General features: G+C 47.2%; 3 protein-coding genes and 1 pseudogene across 4 annotated transcripts; 1 reads left to right on the top strand and 3 right to left on the bottom strand.

Annotated features, from left to right (window-relative positions):
* Window positions 1–5314: 5314 nt before the first annotated feature.
* On the bottom strand, window positions 5315–5386 carry H257_02521 (annotated as a pseudogene). The gene has a single exon. The product of its transcript is annotated as a tRNA-OTHER (tRNA).
* Window positions 5387–7335: 1949 nt separating this feature from the next.
* Window positions 7336–7999, top strand: H257_02520 (hypothetical protein; the record flags this gene model as incomplete). The annotated part of the gene is made up of 2 exons (XM_009826202.1): window positions 7336–7611; window positions 7799–7999. The coding sequence occupies 2 exons, from the start codon at window positions 7336–7338 to the stop codon at window positions 7997–7999; spliced, it is 477 nt and encodes a 158-aa protein (XP_009824504.1).
* A 2390-nt stretch (window positions 8000–10389) lies between these two features.
* Window positions 10390–12288, bottom strand: H257_02519 (hypothetical protein; the record flags this gene model as incomplete). Its single annotated transcript, XM_009826201.1, has 4 exons — window positions 10390–10529; window positions 11064–11189; window positions 11698–11853; window positions 11904–12288. 4 exons carry the CDS (start codon window positions 12286–12288, stop codon window positions 10390–10392), a joined length of 807 nt encoding a protein of 268 aa, XP_009824503.1.
* An 881-nt stretch (window positions 12289–13169) lies between these two features.
* On the bottom strand, window positions 13170–14093 carry H257_02518 (hypothetical protein; the record flags this gene model as incomplete). The annotated part of the gene is made up of 1 exon (XM_009826200.1): window positions 13170–14093. One exon carries the CDS (start codon window positions 14091–14093, stop codon window positions 13170–13172), a length of 924 nt encoding a protein of 307 aa, XP_009824502.1.
* Between the last annotated feature and the right edge of the window lie 146 nt (window positions 14094–14239).

Below are 14239 nucleotides of genomic sequence, written 5' to 3'. Positions count from 1 at the left end.
TTTAAGATCTAAAATTAGGTCGACGCACAATGACGTAAGACCCATGACCGGGCCATCGAAGCAGTCTCGAATTTCACAGTGCGACGAACGCATTGAACCCTTCGTTGGTGATATGATCGTGGCACATTGACGTCATATCGCTCGCCTGGACCGTGCGTTTGTGAACTAGATAATCCAACAGGCACTAACAACATTTCAGTATCAGCACAAGGGCCCCAACGTGGGGTAAATAAATACGTTTCAAAGCACCGTTGTAAATCCTGGTCAAAGCGAGAGCGGCTACTACCCCAGTGAAGATGTTGACTTTGGTATTGACAACACGCATTACAACAGCGACAGTACTATGTAATCGGGGGGGCAACAGCTCTGCAGACTGTACGGCCCCCAAGTACGATGCAGTGAACTTGGGGGCCGTACAGTCTGCAAAGTTGTTTATGACCCTTGTGAGCCAGGTCTGAATTTATTGGGGAATCTTTATCCTCTAAAATACAATGTAGCACACTTGTACCTACTTCCAAGCAGTAGCAGTGGAATGGTGAAGCTGTCGTTAAAAGGAAAGTCTGCCCACGTGCTTCGTGGTTTGTTTGTATTTCAAGACCCCTCCACGCACGAAGTGTACTATTGCACGCGGTGCCGCAACAACGGCCGATACATTGTTCCTAAGGCACTGTTCGAGGGTCGAATGCCGTTTTCGAGCTACCACGAGTTCGAGTCGCTTTGTACTGACAGCGATTGCTACCACGTGTGGTATGCAAATATGAAACCTGGTAGTTTCTGAAATGTAGAATGTAGGGCTGTAATGTCTTTGACCACCAATGACATCCGACCGCACCACGGAACGTTCACAACCATTTGCCCTTGCATACAGTTCGTTTTGGACAAAGACGATCATGGCATTGTGTGTGCAAGTGTGGTGTCAAAGGCGGACCCTTTCGACGGTGTTGTGATGCAAGCAGTCGGGGTTGGTGTATGGGAATGCACGTCGTGTTCGACGACGCGAACATGCCACCATGTGGTGTGTTGGAAAGAGTTTAGCCAGGCACTCGACGTTGCGGATGTTGCCCAGCACGACAGCGAATGGTGCTCACTCCCCGCTGTGTTGGAAAAAGAAGCACATACACTTGAAGACAAGGATACAATCCCAGCTACCCCTCAAGCCATATCACATGTAAAGTCGACTCGGGGGTTTGACTTGCTGGAGTTCATGCCCGAAAACTAGTGCGTGCTTGCCGACGCCGGTGTGGCTTGTCCATGTGGTTGCCGTTTGCGTTATCAGGCACTTCGATTACTAGCCCTATTGCAGTGTTTGGAATGATGTGCCAAAAAGTTGCCAAGGTTTGCATACACTACATGCAGTGGCATCACTCCAGGTGAGATTGTACTTCGCACGAAACAGTATTGTGGAAGTGGAGCTCAACAAGGGATCGTCCGAATCACTCCCGAGCACTTACTTCGACATTGACCTTTGCAGCTTCATATGATTGAGCTTGATGGACGGGCCGACCTCACTTCGAGGAGTCTGGCGCATTTTGACATCGTTCTATGCAACTCTTAGCGAAGTGTTTTGTCCTTGGACAACATTTCTTCATGGATGCTGGAAAGTGCCGTCCAGGTACAAATGAGATTCGGACGAACAATAATTCGGACGATGACCAGTCACGCCTTCAATGCGTAGGGTGAATTTAGACTTGCACGTGGGTATGAATTGCCCCAGTTGCGGCTCCATACGCACGGCACCTATCCTTATCGGTGATGGCACAAAGCTGGCATGTCGTGCACCTTGCTTGAAGGGCGCCAAGTTACCCGACTAGCTCTGACGTGGGTACCGAAGTCTCTATATCTGACCGATTGGCGATCGGAAGCAAGTCTGCCCGTGACCTTTTGCTTCACTTTGTCGGCTACCCCAAGTCGATGAAATCGATGTCGTCCAACCAACACTTCCAGCTCCTGGCACTACTACGCTCCGACAGTGCAACCATTTTTCTCGACGGTCTGGTCAAGTATTTAATTGACTTGTCTGGTGCTACGGGATTGTGTGACCCGGTGTGGGCGGATTTCCTGTACGATTTGTCCTCAACATGTGTCGTCCCGAACGGCCTTATTCACGAGCCTGAGACTTCCATGCTTATCATCGCCCAACTGGCTAACGATCATTGTGTCAACATCGAGGATGCCGTCACTTTGCAGGGTTTAATGCCAACGCTTTTTAAGGCTTTGCAAACCTCACATCTCCTTCGCAATACAAACCATGTGATGTGGCCGAGCCTTTCCCCCGTGCTTTCGCAAATTGTCGAGATGTGCAGCTAATTGTCACGAATCCCAGCACCAGAAAAGGAGACCAGTAATGTGCAATTTGCGGAACCGACAGTTGGTGACGACGACTTGTCGTCGTGCTTTCCTGGCGCTCCGTGTGTGCGACCGCCAGAATTCTCGAAAATCGCGAGATAAAATCTGCACCAAACTGGCACCTGGCTCGAAGTACAAAATTCCAGGTACATTATCCAAATGGTTATAACATCATTACTGAAACTTACTGTTAATCAATTACACAGGCATCTTTCACTTCGTCTGTCCACACTCAATTTGCCTGGGCTTCACCTTGATGTACGATTTCGATTGAGTCCCTTCCATCCGTTTTCGATTTTGGCGCAGCGACTGAAGCGACATGATGTCAAGAGATATGTTATCATCGACAACGCATGCAACATCCAAAACTACTGCATGTTTCGTGAGCCTTGGATTTTCCGGAACATTTGGTTCCTCGCTGACCGTTTACACTACTCTAATCACAAAAATTGCTCGAGGTGTACACATTCTACAATGCCTAGCTAGCCTCAATATTGTAGTGGCTACTACATCGATAATTTCCCACAACTTAAGAAGATCTCAAGTGCCCTAGCGGAGGTTACAACAACTCTCAACTGTCCTCCATCGTGGGGAGCTGTGGCTACATGGCCAAGGGCAATTTCATGCTTTATACGAAGCATTACATGACCAACATCAACAAAGGACGTTTGGCGAGTATTAAAAAGGCGGTGGAAAAGAAAAAGCAGCCATGAAGGGGCCATCTGGGAGGATGTCAATGCATTCATATCGAAGATACAAGCCAACGTAATTCACCACACCACATAAGTACCATGCAGCCCCAACAAGAAATGCGACCTGTGCTCACAGTAGAACACTAAGAGTGATTCCAATGCCCACATACGCACAGTTTTTAATGCTGGATAACTTGAAAATGGCAGTCTTTGGACGCTGCGAAATATCAGAGTAAATACGATGCAATACTTTCACGAATACTACGTAGTACAGTGCACCATACATCGCTAACCATGGCATCCTGTATTAGTACATCTTTGAAAAGCAAAAAAAGCAATGAAATTTACACATATGGCGGTCGCCTTATCGATAACAAAGCATATACATCATGGATAAGGTAGCATAGAATATACTAGAACTTCACAACCTTTGGTGTCAATCACAGCATCATTGGGCATTATAGTGACACTTGATGCAAAACACCATTGCATGCATCACTCCAAACGAACATGAATTAACTCTGAACGGTACTGGGAATACGGTGAATACTAGAACAATCATTACCTCTAAAGGCCGACCAGCCCACGTGTGTCGCATGTTGCCGCCACATTGACCTAGAATACGAGCACACAGAGTGATCAAACAAAGATCGCTGCACCCCTAGTCAGACTTGCCTAGTGATGGCGACCAGTCTTACTTTGGCTACCTTGCGCCCCACAAGGGCGCAAGGTAACCAAAGTAAGCACTCCCACCAATGTCGCTGTCATCTACACGACTTCAGCAATATACAGTGATGCCTTTCAACGATTCACTTGAGTATTACCCACCATTACATGGCGTCATGCCTAGCGCAATTCCTTTCAATTTTCGATCAAACGTCACTGAGGTGATCAATCATGATTGGTTGGTTCTATTCTCGATTGCTATTGGTTGGACGCTTCTCTCGATTCCTATTGGTTGGAATTTTCTCTCAAACGCAATTGGTTGGATTCAGACCTTGATCGCAATTGGTTGGAATTGTTTCTCGCTCACATTCTAGTTACTATTGGTTGAAAAACAAACACATGAGACACTTATCTGATTGATATGTGCTGAGGTGTAGTATATCCCACTATCCACAGGTGATATTCTACGTTTTTGACGAGTCCGATATTCAGCAGGATAATCTGAGAACTGGACGGAAGATAGAGGTGATTTATAACGTTCCATGCTATTTCCGTTATATAGAGGACTGCATCCGCACAAAGTCTTGTACGCTCGGGCGTATGGATAGTGGTACTTTGAAAAACTAGTTCTACTAATACTAATACAGACGACGAGGGATTTTAAGGGACACCGAAGTTTTGTCAACACATGATTTATATTATCCAAACAAATAATTTTATGAGAATACTACTCACTGCTTGGCTACAGTATTGATTGGGGTGAAATCATTTTAAATGTCAGGTTGACGACATTCGTCGACACGTGTAATTTCACAATAGCCAAAGGCCGTTAGACCGGTGGTGACAGCTTCCGCCTCCCTTGGCAGGTTTCCAAGTCTATGAGAAGAGAGGCCATGTGGGCACAAGGCACCTCTGTCCTTGATCAAGGGATCGACCTGCAGACGGTGCAGGTCATGACGGTTCGTAGGTGCTTATGTCGACTCGGGTTGCCGTTGCTGGAAAATCAGGGAGCGTACCCAGCTGCATCCCGAGTCGACAGAATGACGCGATTCAGAGAGGAGGCACACGGCGTCGGCTCAAAGGTGAGATACACAGGGCGATGTTGTTGGCCAATCTGTCTGATGCATTTTTCTTCAACTGTCAACGCAACACGAACACCACGCCATTGACTTTATAATAAAGTATTGTGCGGCAGTGGGAGACGCATGAGATGTTTCTTTCTGGTCGACAAAGAGTGATTTATCCCCTCCCCTTAACCGTACCCCGTAGGGCCGACCCGCGGGATATAGCTACTACGCATAGCCAAAAAACTTGATTTTCACCAAGTCGATCGGCTACTTGTATACAGTTGTTCTTACGCCTTGGCGGAATCACAACCAACGTGACTTTCAAAACAAGTCATTCATTCTTCAGAGATGTTAAGGCGCTGCTGCAGAAACGTCTGCGTGTACAGTCGTTTCTGCAACAGCGTCTGATCAAAAGTCTGCTCAAGGGTATAGCCATGATCCACTTCTCCATCAAAACGCGGGCTCTCTCATCGTCATCTACAGAGGGTTTTCAGATTGTATGTGATTTTGTACATAGATATGTATATAAAATTGTAAAAAGTACGATCGAGCGGGAACTTGAACCCGGACTTCATGCTTCGCAATCCAAGACTCTAACCACTGCGCCACAGCACCAACAGTTATTGTTTAAACTGAATTATCAAAACCAATCAATATAAAATACTCCATGTTCAAAACTGTGGAAATGAAGCTTCTGCTGTGTGATTGGCTACAATTACTTTCGAATTTCGAAGATCACTAGCCAATCATATTTTGATTTCATGCCGAATTCGAAGGGCCAAGTGTCCCTTAAAATCCCTCGTCGTCTGTACTGTAGTACCATACCGGTATCTTCGAGGAGTTTGACCGTGAGCAATATTACTTCAGTACTAGTAGTATGTAGTCAAAGGCAAGATCGATGTCATGTACAGTACTTACTATACGTATAATCTTAGCAGTAAACCTCAAGGCAGCGAGGATGAAAACAACCGATGCCGGTGCCGTCTTGCGAGGTATACTTACAGACACCAGGCTCATGTTTGGTGTCTGTAAGTATACCTCGCAAGACGGCACCGGCATCGGTGAGCTAGCCCTATAGCACCATGTATAATACTTAATATACATGACACGTTATTACTGAACCGAGGACGCCAGAACACCTGAGTGAATACACGATAAATATAATGTGCATGTCGATCCAGCATTTCGATTTTGCTGTCTACCGTCAGGAGATGTAATTCCATGACTTGGTCAGCCCGTGGCTCACGAGCAGGCTATGAATCGGCCTAGATGCTTGTGTTGGCGGTGAGTATGTCATTCACACCTTTGCCTCTAAGAAACGGTTTCAGGGCATGGACACGGGATAGAAGACTGCACAAGCGGCTTCTTAAAAATCACCAACCCATAAAGGTAAGTAAATATGTCATTCGCGCCTTAGCCGCAAGGCAAGAAATGCATTAAAGACATGGATACGGGATGGAAGTCCACACAAGCATGGGTGAAAACCAAAGTTCGACGTTTGGATAACTCCGCAGTCTTCTCCACTTCAACATAGTTTGCGGGCGTTATGACAATGCTATGCGATAATACGCTTGGTGATCACTTTGAAAAGTCTTGAAGGTATCAAGACTTTTCAAAGTGTTTCATCAATCAATAAGATTAATATCAGCATTTATGTGTCAGATATCTGTGGGGTCCTTTACGCAGTGGTGTGCTGATACCGACGACAACACTGCTCAAGATCTTGGCTTTAGGTACCATCGCCGCTCCAACGAACACTCATTTCCGGACTACAATGCCGTCAAGTGTGCCGTGGGCATATTCACTCGTGCGACTGGGGTGGCATTGTCGTTCTCTGGCCACAAGGGAGACGCCAACAATCGTAAAGCCCAATGCCCTGTGCATGTACAGCCAAATCGATACCCGTCAATCCAAGGATGTGCAGCGCATGTACAATTTAATTGAGAAGAAGCGGGTGCAAGGGTATGCATTGGAATGGAGATCCCCACTCATTCACACGCGTTTCCGCTCGCGGCCAGCTCTACACACGGTGTTGGCGCGTTGGACACAAAACGACAGGTTACATACGTTGGTATGTTTAGTGTGTATTAATCTGTATTTAAATAGATTGACGATGTCACTAGCAAGATCAACTCTATTGACAAGCGACTGCAGGGTGTCGAGTCGGCAGTGGTGAGCATGCACAGATTGCTGGAGGATTTCATCGGCAACCAGCGTAATTATCGGCACGCCGATGACCCGCAGCATGACAGAACTCGACGGCGCACACTGGACAGGGATGACATTTCGAGAATCGATTCGGACACGCCTCCAAAAGAGATGAAATGCAGAAATCGTCGACAAACACAAACATATGCACGACCCAGATCACGGAACGAAAGTGAAGGCGACAGAAGTGACAGAAGCGACCGACACAGGTGCGATTACAAATATGTGAGAATAATCATTCTATAGTAGCCATCCGAGGATGATAACAAACAAGTGCTCCCGAGGTCGTCCACACAGCAATCGGCAACGCCGTCGAACATCTGAGCTAAGCTACGGATCTGGTGCGCCAAGTTATGATGGCAATGCGGCAAACGAGGAACCTTTCACCCCGATGGTTTTGGCTCAACCTCCATTCGCTCAACCTCCGTCCGCTCAATCTCCGTGTGCTGAACCACTATCTGCCCAACCTCCATCCGCTCATCATTCGTCCGTTCAACTCTTGCCCACCCAACTTCCACCTGCTCAACTTTCGCCCGATCTACTTCCTTCTGCTCAACCTCCATCCGCTCAAGTCACACCCACTACCTACTTCTTCCCAACCCCCCGCTGCCCAACCCCCCTCTTCTAAACAAGTATCTGATCCACCACCGCCAGGCCAACCTGCTTGTGTTACAATAGCGTCCACGCAACTTTCGGATAACATTGACAGCTATTGAGAGAACAGCGCGTCGTTCGAAATCACGAAGCAGAGCAAGCAGCTCGACGTTATCCTACCTTGGCGATCGACACCAACGAATTCGGGTCATGGGATTCAAGTAGCTTTTTGTTGCACGAGCTACCATTCACCCATACGAGTTCCTGCCAGAAGCTCTGTGGGGGTGTTCAGACGACATAATGGGGCTCACCCGTGCTTTGGATCGAGATATCTTTGTTTTCGCGGAACCAGATCATAGCGTGAGCTTTGACAAGTACACGTTTGATGGACATGACCTCCAGCGCATTTTGCTTCCGATCGACTAATGGGAGGTTGAAGTCAAAGCTAGTGGCCCAAGTGCTTGCTGCCTTTACCTGCAAGGTAACCACTTTGAACCGTTGCTTCGATCACCTGTTTTAGATTTGTGAATTATATACTAAGTTAGTTTTCGCCTGCACACTGTCATGAGCGTGTGATTTAGCTTTAATTTGAGCTGCTGAACCTACACGACTGCAGAGTCTTGAGCGTACTAAGAGGTTGTCCCACTTAGAGTAATTAGTAACACGGACAGTACTCTGATTATCCTGGTGATTATCGGAACTCCCCCGTTTTTGACGGCGACAATGAGGTCAAATCTAGACTCACAATCAATTTAGCTGATTCAATGCCATGTCCCACCACTAATGAATGTGCATCGAGGTAGAAACCCTCGCACTTGCACTGCAATCGCCCTGCTCCCCCACAGCAGTGCTAAACGCTTCGGGCCACCAACCCCTGAATATACTACTCTACCTAGGCCATGTCGAGGCCAATTTAACGATTCATCGTCCTGTCCCACCACTAATGAATGTGCATCGAGGATGAAACCCTCGCGCTTGCACTGCTATCACCCTGCTCCCCCACAACAGCACTAAACGCTTCGTGCCACCACCAACCCGCACAAGCAGCGGCACTTAATGTCGTGGTGTGTATTCGTTCGGGGGGGTTGTTGCGGACTAGACTTAGCCGATCACATATACTACTCTACCTAGGCCATTTCCAGGCCAATTTAACTGATTCGTCTTCCTGTCCCACCACTGATGAATTGTGGTGGAAACCCTACAGCTTGTCCTGTCCTACCACTACCGTCCAATCCGAATTACTACTTAGTAGTACGCTATACGGAAATGAATGTGTCTCCAGGTTGGAATGATCGGTCGTGGCTTTACTCTCATACCCTACGAAAACCCTTGTTTCTAGTATCGGCCCTCGCGGAGAAATGTCTTAAAGTGTTAATAACGGTAATCCAAAACTCGATTAACCTACGAAAACACTTGTCCCTCTATCACTGCTACTAGTGCGTTGAAGTATGATCTTTTTGACAAGTTCATTGGTCGATCTTTTCTATACAGTGGTTTCATTGGCGGATAAGTTAGGATGATTTGGTTACTGACAATTTGATTGAAACTTATTACAGTACTAGTAGTACTACCAGTACGTGTACACCGAGTACGAGGTAGTATCGTACTTCGAATATGGTGCATGTCATCTATAAGCTACCAACTTTTCACATTTATTTTCTGACTTCTATTTCATATTCATTACTCAAAATTTCAGCAAATTGAGACGTAGAATCGACAGATCTCAATGTGGTGAAGAAATTCTACATCTCAGATTTAAATTTGGTGATGAATTGGTCCCCCAGAAATAGATATTTAACCTAGCGGTATTTTACATGGGCGCTTGGATACTTGGCCATAGGGGCGGCCGCTGAGTTGTATCTTGATTTTTGTATGTGACTCTTATCCGTATATAATATCCGGAGGCAGTTGTGAATCGAGTGATTTCGGTAAACTCATATCGATGTTGACAGGTATTGAGATAAAGAGTACATGGAACATAATATATTTTGATACAAACAACAAGTTGTTTTAATCCTGCAATAATTGTATCACCCAAACTTGTATAATTGTATATTCAAAGCCACCAGATAGGTATAATCTTTCGACGGTTATTTATGCTTGGAGTAAAATTCGGTCATTTTTCAATACAAAACGAAACATAACACAAAGGTTATCATATTTCAAGGAATTCTATTCATACAAGCTTTTTCGCCTTGTAATTCTGCATCTACCATACAAAAACCCAAATAAATGTGATTTCATTAGGAAAAATACAGGACACAACTCTATTCGATGCTGTCGGGCATTGTTAACCTCCCACTGCAGTGATAAAACGCACGAAATCGGTATTTAACGTATTTGGTTTTTGGGTTTAACTACATAATTTGTATGTGAGGCCAGGACATTAGAGAGTTTTCGTAAGAGCTTTTCAGTTAAGATTCAACTTGTGGAAGTGAACTGAAAACCAAGCAATTTCAAACTTTCGGGCAGATCTAAACCTTAACGTTGACGAAAATATCAGTACTTTCGGAAAGGTTTTGAGCTAACTTCTAGATTATCCGGATTTACGTTACTGGTCAAAAATACCCCAACCGCGCATCCTTCGCAATAGAGAGCTGGTGTCCCTTATTGCCTGCGTAATGCAGCAGTGCCATGGTGATTTCGACATGTTTCACACCGTAATTCAAGGCTTAATGGCATCCAAATTCATGAGACTGAGGCCCGAGAAGCCAATTGTCTCGTACAACAACAATTTCGACCGTGACATGCACAACGCCACGGCAGCGCATAAGTTCCGGTTCACAATCGACCAACTCCGCGTGCTCGCTGTGGCTCTACGACTGCCAGCCTTTGTCAGTACACCGAGCTCCGATCAAGTGGAGTCGCTCGAGGCACTTGCAATCCAGCGTCGACGACTGGCTGAGCTCTGTCGACTTTCCACCATTGCAGATGAATTCGGGCGTTCCGTCGAGGCCTGCAGCCGTAGCTTACGAAACACCACAACCCTTTCACCAGGTGAAAGCTCCACTCAACCGATTTCCGGACGGAGCTCATGGACGAGTTGAAAATAGCCTCGAATGATCCTGGAATAGCGCAGGGAAATGGGTAGGATAGGCACTAGCGGCATCTATATGTTGGGTCGCCATACAAATAGTACAGTAGCGCGACAGAACCCCGTCTTCTTTCATCCTGTCCAGTATGCGGCTCATGGAGAGCATGGTGGAATCGTGGCGCCGCCCCTCTACCGGCCCGTACATGCTGATGATGATGCCGTCAGGAACGGTGATGCCTTGCCAGTTCAGACAATGCAACGGGGGCGACCGTTGTACACCGAATGTTGAAGGTTCTCGTGCTCTTGACCTTCTGCTCGCGCCGACGGACGGCTGATGTACTGCTTCCTCCCATCAATGAACGCAACACAGGTGCGCAACCCTCTGAGCCCACTCTTCGACTCGATCGCACCAGCATACGTTTCTACTGACATGCTTACAACAGTGTTAACACGTACCAACTCGGTCTACGAGCAAGGCTTCGTGAAAGCGGATCACTTCGCTCCAAGTCTTGTACAGAGCAGTTGCGGTCGCGCGGACGATGCGACAGAAAGATGAAAGTTCGCAATGCACCAGTAGGCATCCTGTGGCATGTGGCCATACTCCTGACGAACTGCCACACCTGTCTCAAAGCTGAGGGGAATCAAATCTCAATGCACTTCGATGTAGCCCCCCCCTGATTGAATGAATCATAGATCTAATCTAGTTAAGAAACTTTCCTAATAAGAATTGCGTAGTTTAAATCCAATTTGACGAATACAAGTGCAAGTTAATTTCAAAAGGAAATCCTTGCACTAACATGAAATTCAATATTATTACAATAAAAATATGACGTTCAAAGCGATTTCAACGTCCAAAACAACATTGGGTGGAAAATATGCATATTCACTCGTCAAAACTCCTATATATGGCCTAATTGTTGGTCTACATCACTATTTTGAATTTGAATTAGGTGAAATTATTCCTAATCGGACTCAAATCTTTCTATTCCATTTTTTTAGCAATTGCTGCAACTAAAATCTACCAAGACACGTTGTTGCGCAGCAAGCTGCTCAGCATCGCGATTAGCTTGTTCTCGAGCATATTGTAAACGCTGCGCCTCACGCCGCTCCTTGTCCTCAATGCCTTCACGAATGATGCCCATAAGGCTCGCAATATCGAGGGAATGAGCTGGTTTCTTCGACTTCTTGCGCCGCTTGATCGGAGTGATCTCAGCGTCCTCGGTCTTCTTGGCAGACATTTCAAGCTCTACCATGGCCAATTGGCGCATGGCCAATCCCGAATTCTCGACGCCTTACGTTTCCGCTTCGCAGCATTCTTGCGCACGGCTTCGTTTTCGGCAAAATCGTCCACGCGCAACTTGATGTCTGTCAGGAGCTGGTCACGTTCAGAGTACTCCTCAGTTGTCCCCGACTTGCGCAACGACGCACTCTCCCCCTTCTCGTGCTTTGCCAACAGGTATTCGAACCTGGTCTTCAGTGCGCCCGGCTTCTTCACCATTGAAAATCCAGGCATGCGGTTCAACTCTGTCGCAACCTCGGCCCAGATCGTCATCACCGTCCCGTATTCACCCTCCCACGGTCGCGACAGGGACACCTGTTGGAGCAGCATGATGTCGTGGCAACGTGCGAACTTTCCTGTGGGAAGCGGCGTGGTGTCGCTTTCGTCAGTTGTTGTAGCCATGAACCAAAGAGGAGAATGAAGCACCTGTATTATCCGTAGATATATCCGTATCTTGCAACCTTCGACGTCGATCACTTTTGAGATAAGGTGCCTTCTATCTGAAAAGTTGTTCAGATCCACTGCTTTATCAAGATTCATTTATACAGGATAATTAATATTGGTAGGATATTTTGCAATCTCAACTGAAAAGTGGCGCTCCGAAAACTCTCTATTTCAGATTCTTGAATAATGGCAATTCGAATTTCATTATTAGAACCCGGATAGGTTAAAACCTTGTGCAGTGCGAATTTCGCAAATCGTCCGCTGCAAATTGGTTTTATCCAGAAAACGTTATCCAATCAAACGTGGTTATTATTCTTGGTGCATGACTCTTCAGGTCAACTGTACATGGTTAATGTGCGGATAATAATTATCCGGACGCCATGTCAAACGCACATCCAAGCTCTCCTCGACAAAATCAGGCCCCACCCACTCGCTGGCCCAAAGCACGACTGAACCTCTGATTTCGACGACGACACCCCCACCATTTCTACAAGTATTCCAAGAGTCGACGACAACACCAAATACCACTACATCACCAACGACCATTTCAACCAAGTCCACGCACAAGCCGTCCTCGGCTATTTTGGGGAATTCCGAAATACAAACCAACGCTTGGGATGCAGTTATACTGTAGTTTTACACTTACCACGAAGTAGAGCACTATAGAATATTTCTAGATAAGTACTTATCGTGATGGCAGCACGACAGCATTCGTGTACATAAATCACCGAGGATCATCCACAAGTCAAAACGAAGGACTGCTTAGTATGTGTATTCCGCTTTATTATATACTAGTACCTAAGAAGTAGGACGACTATTTTCTACAGGTTCGTTGGTGCCTAATGCAGACCCTTTTGTTGTGTCACTGACTTCTGGAACGCCTTCACCACACGCATCTGGACCTGCAGGCGCTTCAAACTTCGACGCCACAATGTCTTGGTGCGGGCACTGGGGACGTTCTCGACAACCGAGGTTTCCTGGCACATCGTAAAGCTGGCAGGAAGGGTGATGCAACGAAGGAACAGGCCCACCGGTAACGAAAGCGAGCCGAGGCCGATGCAGATAAACCATTGGGTCAGATCCAACGGCACGCAACCAAACACGAGCGACCCAAACTCGATGATCAACACTTGCAAGACCAACTGCACCACCGAAATGCCAAGGTAGATGTGGTTGGTCAGGATGCCTTCAAACACGTTCAGCTCGTCGTGGATGCGACGGGCGTTGATTTCGTTGAACAGCTGCAGGAACACGAACGTGTTGAAGATCATCGTGTAGTGCACGGACGGTCCGGTCGCGCCAACCGGCTTGCGGTCGTACTTGCGGCCCGAATCAATGCCGAAGATCTTGTCCCCGGCAAACGTCATGGTGAGAATCACCGCCAACTGGAAGATGGACTGACCAACCATGTGCTTCAACATGCGCTCCGAAATGAGGGGCTTGGTGCGCGGGTACGGCTTGCGCTTGAGCATGGCTTCCGTGGGGGCATCCGTGGCTAGCGCCAACGACGCAAACGTGTCCATGATCAAGTTGACCCACAGCAACTGAATGGCCGTGAGCGACGACTCTTCCAGCACCACCGCGCCAATCACCGCCGTGGAAATGGCCACAATGTTCACCGTCAGCTGAAACTGGAGGAACTTGGCGATCGAGTCGTACACGTTGCGGCCCCACTTGACCGCACTCACGATCGACCGGAAGTTGTCGTCCATGAGAATGATGTCCGACGCGTCCTTGGCCACCGCCGTGCCGCAGATTCCCATCGCAAACCCGACGTCCGCCTTCTTCAAAGCCGGGGCGTCGTTCGTCCCATCGCCCGTCACGGCCACCACTTGGGGACCATGCGGATACACGTTCGACTGAATCAACCCAGACACCAGCGTGTACTTGTCCTTGGGACTCGACCGAG

The sequence above is a fragment of the Aphanomyces astaci genome (assembly GCF_000520075.1).
Source record: "Aphanomyces astaci strain APO3 unplaced genomic scaffold supercont1.4, whole genome shotgun sequence".
Classification (NCBI taxonomy): domain Eukaryota; phylum Oomycota; class Saprolegniomycetes; order Saprolegniales; family Verrucalvaceae; genus Aphanomyces; species Aphanomyces astaci.
The sequence above is the reverse complement of the archived record's forward strand: the minus strand, read 5'-3'. Positions and strand labels throughout refer to the sequence as shown.